At 44.9% G+C, this 15,014-nt stretch overlaps 1 protein-coding gene across 1 annotated transcript in view; it reads left to right on the top strand.

Annotated features, from left to right (window-relative positions):
• The window catches only part of dlgap2a (discs, large homolog-associated protein 2a), a 304,056-nt gene that overhangs the window by 202,145 nt on the left and 86,897 nt on the right, over positions 1-15,014 (top strand). Inside the window, exons 3-4 of the mRNA XM_084045680.1 lie at positions 5,591-6,566; positions 7,256-7,580. Coding sequence (XP_083901806.1) covers positions 5,591-6,566; positions 7,256-7,580 — 1,301 coding nt within the window. The remainder of the gene's footprint in view (positions 1-5,590; positions 6,567-7,255; positions 7,581-15,014) is intronic.

Consider the following 15,014-nt stretch of genomic DNA (forward strand, 5'->3'; position numbering starts at 1 on the left):
CGTCAGAGAAAGGCCATCGCTGGCACAACTTCAGACGTAAATGTACCGTCACGTCGAACAATAGCACCTAATGAAGAGCAGCCAATCACAGCTCCCCTATGGTGTTAGCACAGTCACTGTGTTTGTTTGCAATCTGCAAAATCCATAAGCTATTCTCGTCTCTGTTCCTGTTCTTCTCTCTCTTGGTGTGACATGCATACTTTTACACAATAGAATCCCCCCCTGGGAATGTGGCTTTTATTTTTTCCCCCATGCCACAAGCACTGCTTATAGATTAGATTAATTTGACATCAGGCTGCTATTGGGGCTGCTTAATGGAACACTGCATGGTGAACAGAAAGAACCAGAGCGTAGCCTTAGTTAGAGATAAGTCCAGGCGGTTAAAGGACGACGTCACCGATTTTCAACCTATCTTCATATAATTGGTCCTCACTAATACTCATGATAAAATGGTACAATTTTTTTCCTACTTGGTCTGTGTCTCATAGGAGGGCTGTGGACAGTCCAGAAACCCATCTACCAGTGACATCATCGTTAGGCATGATTTTGTTTTCCAACAAGATTTCACATTTTTTATTTAGATTTTTATTAACACGAGAGCAATGGCGTCTTTTATTGCATTGCAACTTTCCAGGAATAGAAAGCCTGCAGTTTCTATTAGCTTGGATTCCCCATTGATGATGTCACTGGTAGACGGGACTCTGAACTGTCCACGGCCCTCCTCTGAGACACAGACCCAGTAGAAAGAAAATGTACCATTTTATCATGAGTATTAGTGAGGACCAATTATATGAAGATAGGTTGAAAATCTGGGAAGTCGTCCTTTAACTACATGAACCCTAGCGTCCTTATTCTGTGGCGAACATTCAGCGAAAATAGGTGATCTACAATGCTCACAACGCGTCGCCGCTTTGTGAGCTTGTAGATAGGGCGGCTATTTTCGACGAAGGGGGGGAAAATGTGCGGACCAAGTATAAAGCCTTGGGGGGCCTCGGTCAATTAGGGTTTAAGTAGTTACTTACCTGGGACACAAAAAGGAACAGGGAATGCCGGTAGGAGGTCGGATACTTATAGTGCACTGCATACCGGATGAGTTATATTCGGCAGGTGACACAGCCGTATTATTATGGAGTATGAATTAGGTTTAAAACACTGGAGGCTGTGTTGATTTAGGCTAAATGAAAAAGACTTGAAACATGGATCATTAACACAAGTACTGCTATAGTTCACGGCACACACACAGAAGAATTCACACCGTTTTAATTCAACACAATCACCCTGCTTTGCTTGTTTGTTCTCTCTCTCTCTCTCTCTCTCTCCTTCCATGGTACTGTAGCTCATAAAAGCTCTCCTTCACTTTATGAGGTTACATTTGGAGTGAAAGTGCGGGCGGGTTTATGAGGCGTGTAGTTGGCAGCCGGGAGAGATTTAGGTACTTTTTGTTTGTTTGTTGTGAGTTTTTCATTCTTTTACACTTGCTGCACACAACAAGGCAAGGTGAAGATAAGAATGAAATAGGAACTATGACCCAGACAGCCACGGTTATTCAGCTTTGTGTCAAAAAAACTTTTGTTTTCCTTCCCGGCTTTATGATGCACTCACCGTGTAATTACATGAAATAACGAGGGACATTACTGGGGCTATTAATTTCCACGGCACAAAAAGAAATGAATGCAGGATTTTTTTGCGAGACCGTCTGAAGTTGGGGGCTGAAATATTATTGTATTTTATCATTTTATCATTAACATGCATTCAGTGGTGGAAGAAGTACTTAAGTAAAAGTAACAATACCACAGTGTAAAAGTTACTTAAGTCAAAGTACAAAAGTGTTGGCGTCAAAATATACTTAAAGTAGCAAAAGTAAAAATACTCACATGTAGAATGTCCATTTCAGAATCATATAGCCCACTGTAGATCGTGCTGTTGGACTGTAATTATTAAACACTTAAGCCATATTTTATACTTTCATCTACAAGCTCACAATGCGTTGCCTCATGATTCATGTCGCGTGTACATTGCTATTTTCATACTTTTTTGAGCGGTGTAGCCGCTCCTATAAGTGGGTTTGGGACCCATCCGTGGTGAAAGTTTTTCTTTCCGTCGTGAAAATGTGTCTTTCGCTGTGCTGTGATTGGCTGATTGGTATTCAGACCCTTTGCTCAGTACTGTGATTGGCTAGCGAGACGCATGACGAAATTAATAACTCATAAATAGCACCACTCACTTAAAAAAAAAAACTTTTTTTTGAAGTGAGCTTCCATCACTGTGATGACCACTGTTGTTTTTGAGCACCGCGGTGCAACCGCTCCTATAAGAGGGTTTGGGACCCATCCGTGGTGAAAGTTCTTCTTTCCGTCGTGAAAATTTGTCTATGCCATGCTGTGGAAAACACGCCCATCGCAAGGATGATCAGAAGAAATGAACAGCATCTGAGTTAAATATACAAGTGTCACAGCAAAGGGTCTGAATACTTATCTTTGCAGGATAAGTATTCAGGATAAGGATTGCTGTGATTGGCTAGCGAGACGCATGATGAAATTGACTTAAAACTTCGCTCATAAATAGCACCGCTCACTTCACACTGGGTGTGAAAAATTGAAAAACATGGCCCTCACGTATTATAAGGACAACATCAGTCACCAGAATCAAGGCCATGTGTTTTCAATGGATCTAATATGGTTAAAATTGAGTTATAAGTTACTAGTTTGTATAGGAAGGGGACGTGTCTGATAAAATGAATATCAAATATCTAAATACTGAATGAATCAAGCAACTTCAAAACTGTCTGGTGTGTTCACAAAAGCACGAGTAGATGTTAAAATGACCCCAAACATGTTTGAAAGTGAAATATCCCTTTAAGTACAGTACTTGAGTAAATGTACTTAGTTACTTTCCACCTCGGCATGCATTCATTCATATCAAGGCATCCATCAGTATGATCAGTTAACAGTGTCATTCATCACAGCAGCAGAACTCATTCATAATCCAAGTAACGTAATATTATGCAATATCAACTTCATCCCCTGCATCCTGATGTCATTCCAGGGGGAGGGTGGCCGCAAAGTGACAATGGAAGCAGTGGGCTGTAGCGAGATAAAGTAAAAAGCCATCCTCTGATGAAGTTAAATACATCACAGTGGAAGGATGGGGTGTCTGCTCTGCCCTTGGTGACCCATCGCACAGAATTGGGTTTTAACCCATTAGTACCTGAGGCCGATTCTACAAATGTCTTCTAAATCCTAACAGTTTTCTAATAGTTTTCTGAAAAACTGACGTTTCTATATCAGTGGTGCTCAAACTTTTTCATGTTAAGGACCCCGCAAAATGTATTTGGAAGTTGACCTCCATCTCAAAACATTGTGTTCCAGGGACCCCCAGAAGAAAAGATTTGAGTAAAAAATGTTCACTATTGTTCAATATTCAATATTATATATATAATCAGAGATTTTCAATTTTTTTCAAAAATAGCAGATCTGCAAGCTCGTAGCGCGGCACGAAGTGACGCGCTCCGAGCTTGTAGATCTGCTATTTTTTGAATAGCCAAAGTATAAACTAATGCTTTTTTAGCTCAAATCTAAAATGACACTGCTGATGCTTTGCCGGTTTTAATGGGTTAATCTGTGCGTACGTGGGCTGCAGGAGCCAGGGAGGGAGAGAGAGAGAGAGCGAGGGATGGATGGAGGGATGGATGGAGGGAGGGAAGGGGAGGGGTGGGTGGTGTAGTGGTGGTGGAGGAGGAGGAGGGCACATTCCGTGAACGCCTCCCAAGGACGCAGGCTGTCCAGCCGTGCGCCTCAAAGCGTCTCCTCTGGGCTTTGACGGATGACACCGGCGCCTCAGAGTGATAGGCTATTATTTCACTTTGCATTGGATAAATGGCAACGCGGGCTCCTACCTGTCGCCTCCCTTTCTCTCTCTGTCTCCTTCCCTCATTTTCTCCTCTCTTCTTCTCGCTCTTTCCATCTTGCTCCCCCCCTCTCTCTCTCTCTCTCTCTCTCTCTCTCTCTCTCTGTCTCTCTGTCTCTCTGTCTCTCTCCCTCCCTGGATGGAAAAAAATCTGCACACACACGGACATGGTTTGGATGGACGGAAAATTGAGAGGAGGGCCGGGATTTTGTCTGTGCAATTTACCAGCTGGCTTTTCTTATTTATTCTGTGGTGCTTTGGGGAGGTGGTGTTGTGGTCCTGGGCGGCTGTGACAGATGTACACAATCATTATGTGGATAATGACCAGACACATGGAGGAGACACGTCACTGAGTCACCCACCAGCCATGATGGGAAATGCTTTTCAAATGTTAATGTTTTTTAGGACAGGGTACATATTGTCTGTGTGTGTGCGACACAGTACATAATTGTCTGTGTGTGTGTGTGTGTGTGCGTGCTTGTGTAGTTTGTGTAGTTTTGTACCAACAAAACTGGAACAATCTAACTAACTGTAAAACTTAGCTGAGGCTGCTCCACCAGTCACAGACAGTCCCCTCAAAGGTAGTGGGTGATGGCTGATTTAAGCAGTCACCACCTGGCCCGAGTTAATTGACTAATTATTAGGCTCTCAGCTGGTTTTGACAACACCTGCTGTGCACTGACAGGATGAATCAGCTCTGCCCACACACACACACCCAGCCTTCTGACATGACAGGTTGTTGTGTTTTTTTCTGCTGTAGTTTGTGTGTGGGTGTGACAACTACTAGTGATTACACAGGCATGGCGAGCAGGTGAATGTAGGTTTCTGGTGCTGTACAGGAATAAAGACCACTTTGAGAGGAAACCTGCTGTCATCTGTCCCCTGCATATTGCCCCCATTACATAGACCAAGATGAGGCTGGAGGGAGCTTGTCAGTCGTTGTTGTGCTGTTTGCTAGAAGAATGTATGATAATGCAGGCATGGGGCAACGGTAATTGACTTTCTGTGACTCAGTAGCATTATGCCGTTATGCCACTTACTTTTGTCTTTTTATGTCAAGGACCCCCAAAATGATATATATTTGGCCGCAAACCCCCATCTCAAAATATTTTGTTCCAGGGACCCCCATAGATTTCAGTTAAAAATGTTCGCTTTAAAATATATATATATTAAAAAAGATTTGCTCAAAATGTTCACGATTTTTCGAAAATAGCAGATCTACAAGCTCATAGCGCGCGCAGCGCTATGAGCTTGTAGATCTGCTATTTCTTACAACACGACGCGTTGTGAGCTTGTAGATCTACTATTTCAAACTTTAGTACTTTTACTTTTGGTACTTTAAGTATATTTTGATGCCAATACTTTTGCACTTTTACTCAAGTAACATTTTGAACACAGGCCTTTTACTTGTAACAGAGTATTTTCATATTGTGGTATTATTACTTTTACTTAAGTAACTGCTCATCTGACACTGCTATAATGTCAATCACAGCTCCCCTCATGCTGCTAAGCTCACGTTAACACATTGGCATCTCATGGCTGCTTTGTTCACACGTTGTTCACCCAGTAACCTGCTATCTACTGTAAGCCCCCCTGTTATTAGACCATGTCTTGTTTCTTTATCTTAATCTTTATCTCTGTCTGTGTCTGTCCTTCTTGTCTCTCTCTCTCTCCTGGCGGACAGACCAGCAGTATTCATGGTCTCCCTCTCAGCACTTCGATGAGGACAGCGTCTCCTCTCCAGCCGGGAACATGAAGGGTCTCTCTGGCGGGCGCCCCGCCCAGCTCCAGCTCACCTCCCCCACCGCCACCCACACCTGCGGCCTGGCCGACTGCGAGCACTCCCTGGACCACCACCTCCAGCACCACCACCACGGGGACCACAGGCCTCCCTCCTACCTCCTGAGCCCCACGGAGAGCTGCCCGCTGGACGGCCACCACCGCTGCTCCCCGCGGAGCTCCATCCACTCCGAGTGCATGATGATGCCCGTCTCCATGTCGGCCACCGACCACTCCGTCTCCAGCAGCACGTTCCCGCGCATGCACTACGGCAGCAGCTCGCGGCAGGACGGCGGAGGAGGAGGACCCACGTCCGGCGGCAGGGAACCCCGAGACGACGGTGGTGGTGGTAGTGGTGGTGGTAGTGGTGGAGGTGGTGGCGGTGGAGGCGGCTCGGGGCCCCATGGTGGCGGCGGCGGCAGTGGCGGCAGCGGCAAGATGAACCGGATCCCGGCCAACCTCCTGGACCAGTTTGAGAAGCAGATGCCGCTGCACCGCGACGGCTTCCACACGCTGCAGTACCAGCGCACCTCCACCACCACCACCACCACCACCACGGAGCAGCGCAACGAGAGCCCCGGGCGCATCCGCCACCTGGTCCACTCGGTGCAGAAGCTCTTCACCAAGTCCCACTCGCTGGAGGGCTCGTCCAAGATGAACGGCACCAAGGGGGGGGACTCGCACCGGGGGGACAGCGGCGGCTCGCACAACAACAACCACCACAACCACCACAACAACCACCACAACCACCACCACGGGCACCACAAACACAGCAAGCGCAGCAAGAGCAAAGAGCGCCGCGCCGACAGCAGCACCAGCGGCGGCAGCGGGGAGAAGCGGCGCTCGGCGGGCTGGTGGAGCTCCGACGACAACCTGGACAGGTACAAGTGACTTTCTTTTTTGCTCTCCCTCATGGAACTACTCGCGGATTATACCAGGGTCAGTCCACCTTATGTGGATTATGCGGTCGACACGCACTGACATTTTGCACCTTAATCCCATTTATAACCCACTGACTTTTTGTGCTTTTCTTTTTGTTTTCTCTAAGCACCATTGAGACCTGGAACGCATCTGTGTCACTTTAGATTTCTTTGGCTATTCAAAAATAGCAGATCTACAAGCTCATAGTGCGGCATCGAGTGCCGCGCTACGAGCTTGTAGATCTGCTATTTTTGAAAAATCGTGAAAATTATTTTTTCATATTTTTTTCAGAAAAATTGTTAGGATTTAGATTTTTTTTAGACGCGGCCTCAGGTCTTAAAGGGTTAATCAACGTCCATAAGTATATCATGCACAGTATACATTGCTGCTATGCTCAGGCACCTTCGTCATATTTTTTTATCTCAGGTACTAGTGAAAATATGTCGATAACTTGTTGCCTTTTTTGTTGTTCTCTGGTTTGATCTCCCTTCCCACTTGCCCCCTCTTCTTCCTCCCCTTCTTCTTCCTCCCCCTCTTCTTTCTACGGAAATAACGTTGCGATGGGAACGATGTACGAAAGCGAATTTCACCCACTGTTTTACCTTGTAAACCTGTGATGTGACAATAAACCTGATTCTGATTCTGACAGCGACAGCACGTACCGGACGCCCAGCATCATGTCCCGGCACCCCGCCGACCACATGGGCCACTGCTACCCGGACTCCGGGGTGCACGGGCACCACCTGGCGGGCGACCTGTCGCTCAAGACCTCCAAGAGCAACAACGACGTCAAGTGCTCGGCGTGCGAGAGCATGGCGGCGGCGCCCGAGGGCAAGTTCATGAAGAGGAGCTCCTGGTCCACGCTGACGGTCAGCCAGGCCAAGGAGGCCTACAGGAAGTCCTCGCTCAACCTGGAGAAGCCCATGACGCCCCAAGACCTCAAGCCCAACCTCAGGCCCTGCCACTACCTACAGGTGAGTTTGCCCGCCGTTACTCCCAGTGTCCCTGAGACCGTGGTTCTCAAACGTTTTAATTTCAAGCACTCCCGGTTTGGTATATAGCCTGGTTCCAGACAAATCTGCCATTGCAAAACAAAATTGCCTTCGGCAGATTAGGTCTGGCCCCTCTCAATGGAGATTGGATTTCTCTCCCTCCGAAGTTGTGAGGGACCAATCGGGGCCCAGTATGCAAATATGGGGCGGGTCATCAGAGGCATTTTTTTTATTTGCCCCTCGGAAATGTATGTTACACACAGAGATTCCAGACTAATATCTACGCAGTGATATTAGGCTAGGTTTGGTATGCATTAGGCCAGTGTTTCTCAAACTTCTAGGTTTCAAGGTCTCCCCTTAACTCTTGATAGTGTACAAATGGAACCAAATGGACCCGTTAGGGTCCATTTGGTTCCATTTGTATACTGTCAGAGTTACATACTTGTAAGGGTCAATTTAGCCCCCCCACTTTAAGAGCCACTGCATTAAGCTATGGACCCCCATGCCTCTTGACAGTGTACCACTTGGTTCCATTGGTACACTGTCAGAGTTACACATCTGTAAGGGTCCATTTGGTTCAGAACTATCACTCATTTAGCTTGGGACCTCCTGGAACCCCCCGGGAGTCCCTGGACCCCACTTTGAGAACCGCGGAAAATATACATGCTCACTGTTGAGTGAAGCTACATGTATGGTGATAATTGAAGTATCATTTATTGTGGTTTTATCTGCCTTTCTTATTTTGTATCTTAACTCATTCATTCAAGGTTCAAGGTTTCTGACATCATACAGGTATATAAGAGTAAATTAATTTTGTTCTGGTTCCTCAGACATTGCTTTAGTAGTAATAATAAATATATAAAAGGGAAAAAAAGAATGATAATAATACTAGTAATAATATAGATTATCTGTATTGCACTTTTCATTCACAGTGGATCTCAGAGTGCTACATAGTTAAAACTCATAATCATAGAATAGTAGCATAAGAGTTTGTACGATGGTCCAAGCGCAGACATGGAGCTTGAAGGTGCCTTGCACAAGGTTTTTAGTCCTAATGTGGTAAACATCTATCTCTTGTGTGTACGTAAAAGCTGCAAAGTGACCTTGGCATTGCTTTTACCACAGGGAGTTGGGGGCAGGTTGTTGTTCGTTCATAAACCTGATTGTCCATTTAGCACAGTCTACTGCCATTGGCTATGTGCCTACGAAGCCACTTCCCTCTTCATCTGAAACAGTCTGTTGGTTGGGATGGCTTCGATCTTTGATAGCCTAAAGGCTCCCAAGCGTTGACACATTTACATCAATACCAGCCTTTAAACTAGCATTGTAGCTTTAACATTGTAAGAGCAGTAGTAGTGTAGTTTTAGTCATAGTATTTTGAACACATTTATATTTGGTTTTAGTCATATTTTAGTCATCTGAAAAGTTTTACTTTTAATCTAGTTTTAGTCGTCTAAATCTACAGTTCATTTAGTCGACATTTTGCCTGGCCTTAATGGCGTCGTAATGCCTGATTTGTGGAGTGGATAGGCTACTGAAAATGGCCGATCTACAAGCTCTAGCTGTGAGCTTGTAGATTGGAGTGTGACACCTATACACGCAACTCTTAGTTGTCTTAGTTCTACTGATTTTGTCTCATCTGTTTATGAAAGTAGGTAGCTGATATATTGCACTTTTACTTTAGCGCTAGGTATACTCTTGGTTGCTTGTTTTAGAAGAGAATGCACTTAATGCTTCTGGTGATTAGTAGTTTCGTTAGTAGTTTCATTCCCTACCTATGTTGAATGCACTTATTGTAAGTCGCTTTGGATAAAATCTAAATGACTGTAATGTAATGTACTGGATCTCTTCTCCACTAGTCCCTCCCTAGCATTTTCATCTAGTTTTTATTTGTTGATGACATTATCAGTACATTTAGTCATAGTTTTAGTCATCTTAACTTAATTTTTATGTACTGTAGTTTTGTTTTAGTTTTCGTCGGTGAAAAAAGGTAGTCACACTTTTTTTCTTCATAGTTTCAGTCGACAGAATTAACACTGGTTGAACTGGTGTCTGCCTCAGTTAAAGAGTCAGTGGTCGGCTCTGGTGTGTATGTGTGTCCTGGATGTTCCAGTGTGTGTGCGCTTTGGAAGGAACGAGCTCGGTGGGATTATTATTAATCCGCACAAGCCCATGAGTGGCTCTGTGGGAAACCCCATAGTATCACTAGGATCAATTCAGAGTGAATCAGCACTTTTCGGTCGTAAGGAACGTGTGAGCGTTCTTATACACAGTAATGCATGCTTATATAAGCCTTAAGGCTATACCATTCCTTATAGCGGGGGATGGGGAAAAAAAGGAAAAACTAGTGGCTGCTGATATCCCAAATGACAAATCCAACGATGTGAAAACATGTAACAACAGCACTCCATAATGTATACAACCTGAAACCTGATGGCATGGCAACAAGTTACCGCCCCGCAGCTAAAATAAAGCTAAAGGAATATAAAAGGAAAGGGGCCTCTGAGACATTGGTGTCGTAAACAACGAGCCAGAACATCACTCAGACTAGAAAGTAACTATATGCCATCAAAACCGACGTCAGCAGAAAGTAGAGAGTATTTCTGAGTAGCACATTTATAACCATAAGTGATGATAATTATGAACCAGACCGGCAATGCTGGCTCCTCTCAACCTCGCATAATGTTTTCCAATCCCAGTAAGTGCACCAAGCTCTCACAGCGACAACAGCAGACTTCAGTGCAACCCCACCTCCCCGCACGTGTTGCACGCACACACACACACACACACACACACGCACACCAGTGGTGGAAAAAGTACTCATATTTTTTAGTAAAAGTATCAACACTGCAATATAGAAATACTCTGTTACAAGTAAAAGTCCAGAATTCAAAATGTACTTGAATAAAAGTACAAAAATATTGGCATCAAAATGTACTTAAAGTACCAAAAGTAAAAGTACAAAAATATTTCAAATTAGCAGATCTACAAGCTTACAATGTGTCACATCGCGACGCGTTGTGAGCTTGTAGATCGGCTATTTTCAAATAGCCTATGTATAAAATAGGGCTAAAGTGGTTAATATATGTTTCATAATATCATAATTTATATCTGAAAATTAACTAGTAACTAAAGTTAGTTGAGTAAATGTACTTACAGTAGTTACTTTACACCACTGACAGACACACACACACACACGCACGCACGCACGCACGCACGCACGCACGCACGCACGCACGCACGCACACACACACGCAGACACTCTTTTCGTTTGGTCATTCAGTGGCAGTAGCGTCCGAGCCACAGCGTCATACACAGTTCTAAAAATAGCCCCCTGCAGGGCTATATTTAGCCTAACATTATCAATCCCATCGATGGAGGGTGACGCATCCTCCCTGAGGGAACCGATGCCCTCTCTGTGAGAGAGAGACCTACTGTAAGACAGAGAGACAGATCATAGAGGTAAGACAGAGGGAGAGAGAGACAGATCATAGAGGTAAGACAGAGAGAGAGAGAGACAGACGATAGAGGTAAGACAGAGGGAGAGAGAGACAGACCATAGAGGTAAGACAGGGAGAGAGAGACAGACCATAGAGGTAAGACAGAGAGAGAGAGAGAGACAGACCATAGAGGTAAGACAGAGGGAGAGAGAGACAGACCATAGAGGTAAGACAGAGAGAGAGAGAGAGAGACAGACGATAGAGGTAAGACAGAGAGAGAGAGAGACAGACCATAGAGGTAAGACAGAGAGAGAGAGAGACAGACCATAGAGGTAAGACAGAGGGAGAGAGAGACAGGCCATAGAGGTAAGACAGAGAGAGAGAGAGAGACAGACGATAGAGGTAAGACAGAGAGAGAGAGAGACAGACGATAGAGGTAAGACAGAGAGAGAGAGAGACAGACGATAGAGGTAAGACAGAGGGAGAGAGAGACAGACGATAGAGGTAAGACAGAGAGAGAGACAGATCATAGAGGTATTGTAAGACAGAGGGAGAGAGAGAGACAGGCCATAGAGGTAAGACAGAGGGAGAGGGAGAGAGAGAGAGAGAGAGGCACAGAGAGAGAGAGGAGAACGGTGGAGGTGTGAATTCACAGGCATATTGGGAAACAAAAGGTTGAAGCTGGTTAAAGGGAAGCTCACCAATGTCCAGCATTGTTCAGGAGCATTTGGGAGCATTCAGAAGTGTTCAGGCGAGTTCAGGAGCATTCAGGCGCGTTTAGGAGTGTTCATATAGATAGATGGATAGATGGACATACTGTATATGGAGACAGTTGAAGTCATGAATGCTACTGCTTCTCTCAGGTGACTGATGTTATATATGAGACCTCTGTCTGGTTAAGTGATTGTACAATGAAACCTAAATACGCACGCACGCACGCACACACGCACGACGCGCACACACACACACACGCACGCACGCGAGTGCGCGCGTGCATGACGTCACGCTGGATATCATTACAGGCAAATCATTAATCTACAGACTGACCACCTCACATGTACAAATACACTCCATCAATGTGTGTGTAGGTGTTTGTGTGCCAACATTGCATCCGTGCATGGGAGCAGTTTCCTGCACTTTTCACTCGCTCGCTCGCTCGCGCTCTCTCTCTCTCACTGCTGCATTACTGCATTAAAGAGGTGTCTCTCCACCAAGCCCAGCCACATTCTTCACAACACAATAACTGGGTTTGCTGACACATCACAGTCCTTCCACCCTAAACACCACCACCATCCACCCTAAACACCACCAAAACATACTGTACATTAACCACTTCAGCCCTATACTTTGGCTGTTTGAAAATGACAGATCTACAAGCTCACAACCAGATACATTGTGATACAGATACATACTATACATTATGAAATGGGACATTCTACATTACAAGTACTTTTACTTACTACTTTAAGTACATTTTGATGCCAATACTTTTGTACTTTTACTCAAGTAAAATCTGAATACCACATTTTTACTTGTAACAGAGTATTTCTATATTGTGGTATTGATTCTTTTACATAAGTAACACATCTGAGTACTTCTTCCACCACGGCCCAAACATCAACCCCCCTCCACCCCAAATACTAGCCCCCGGTCACCCCAAACATCAGCACAAAGGGAGGACTAGTCTGATAGTTCTGCTGATAGGGCATTGCGGTGGGACTTAATAAGCCAATAAGCCAATTAATTGTCATGTTGTTTTGCCAAAGGTGAAGGCTTTAGAAGGAGAGGCTGCTTATTAAAAAACAAAGAGAAGTGCAGAGAGCTGCAGAAAATAAGAGCGCTCACTGTGCACCACCCACTGAATGCTATGAACTCAGCACCACCCACTAAATGGTATGACATCAGCACCACCCACTGAATGCTATGACCTCAGCACCACCCACTAAATGCTATGACATCACAGATTCACACTGCACCGCCTACTAAATGCTATGACATCACAGTCATGCTGTGCACCACCCACTAAATGCTATGACATCACAGTCACTTTGTGCATCACCTACTTTGAATAAAAAACATATGTTTTTCTGAAAACTTTGGGATTTAGGTCTAAACGGGTTAACTGTCTGAAAATACACATTAACATGAATACAACACAACACTACACATTGATAGTGCTGTCTAACAAGTCTACGAAGCTATCTATGAATCTATGAAAAAATCCCACCCTGTGTGAAGGAAGCGGTGCCTTTGATGAGTGGCCTCCTGGTGGCGCTATAATAGGGCGGGGCGGGGCTTCAGCAATTAATGCTCGTCCCTATTGGTGGTGTAAGTCCACATACCAAATTGGGACTTGCTGGCATGCTGCGAACTGGAGTTATAGCTGTGTAAAGCGCTGTTTAAAGCCAGTGGCCTCCTGGTGGCGCTATAATAGGGCGGGGCGGGGCGGGGCGGGGCTTCAGCAATCAATGCTCGTCCCAATTGGTGGTGTAAGTCCACATACCAAATTTGGACTTGCTGGCATGCTGCGAACTGGAGTTATAGCTGTTTAAAGCCCGTGCTCAAACGGACATAACGGACAAACGGACAAACGGACAAACGGACATACGGACGGACATAGTCAAGAGTAGAGCGGCTGGCACCGCTAAAAAGTTTAATCTGCAACACAATTTTATACAATACCGTATGTAGTAGGGGTCCCTGCTTCATCTGTCTCTCAGCTAAGGGGTCCTTGGCCTGAAAAACGTTGAAGACCCCTGTTTTACGCCATTGTCTGCCATGCACACAGACTGCGACCTGCGACAGTGAGGCAGCAGTGTGTTTACTGTTTAGTTAAAAGGTCAGCCTGGACCTCATTCTCTGCTCTCTAATGAGATGTGTCAGGAGGGTAGGACCCCGGTTCAATTAACCGGAGGCAGAGCAAGTTCAAACAAGATCTTTAGTCGACAAATGTGGTGGAACCAGGCTGTAGAGACACAGACAGGGAGACAGAGAGACAGACTGACAGGGAGACAGAGAGACAGAGAGACAGGGAGACAGGGAGACAGAGAGACATACTGGCAGGGAGACAGAGAAACAGAGAGACAGAGAGAGAATGACAGACAGGCCAGACAGACACAGAGAGACAGGGAGAGAGGAAGAGAACAGAGCGGCACGGCACAGACTCATTAGGCCTTGTGGAAAAGAAGCTAAATTGAAGTGAACTGAAGTGTGTTGTGAATCCAGAGAATCAAGGGAGAATATGAAAAAAGGTTTCATTTTCATTCACTCATACAAGCAGCCAAAAATTTTGGTGCGGCATGTCCACAATTTAATGTGGAAGAAAAAAATAACAAGAAAAATAAGATGAGATAAAAAATAAAAAAATCTGTAAAAGTAACTTCAGCAGCAAATAAAACCTTAGCTGCAGTGGAGGATATGCAATAGTGAGTGTGGGCCCACATACTTCAGTGTTAACCTACTTACTTATTTATCATTTAATAAATATTTACGGCCAGGGGCTCCTGGTAGTCAAGGGCGCTGGTACCATTGGCCTGGTCCATAACCCACCCTGCATGCATACGATACTACTGAGGTGGGATCTTGAACAAAAAATACCTTCACTTAGTTCTTTACACCTGTAAACCTGTGATGTGACAATAAAGGTGACGTTGAGTAGAAGTGTGTTTTAATTCCCTCGGGATGGTAGAAAGGATGGCATAAGGGTAAAAGTTACTCCATTTCGGCCAAACACTAACGCATGAGAACAATAGATTTCCCATGGATTATACCAGTTATTTCCCCTGGATGTGTTGGTCTCTGCACCATTTAGTCCATGAGCCAGACAAGATTTCATTATCGAAAGAGTGGGCAAAACCATACCTATATTAAATTGTTCATTGGGTCAATACGAGTAAATAAATATATGATAACCTTTCCACAGGAGCAGCTTTTTCATGGTTATCACACATTTTGTTATTTTCCCCATACGTACATG

The sequence above is a fragment of the Gymnoscopelus microlampas genome (genome assembly GCF_963454915.1).
Source record: "Gymnoscopelus microlampas genome assembly, chromosome: 20".
Lineage (NCBI taxonomy): Eukaryota > Metazoa > Chordata > Actinopteri > Myctophiformes > Myctophidae > Gymnoscopelus > Gymnoscopelus microlampas.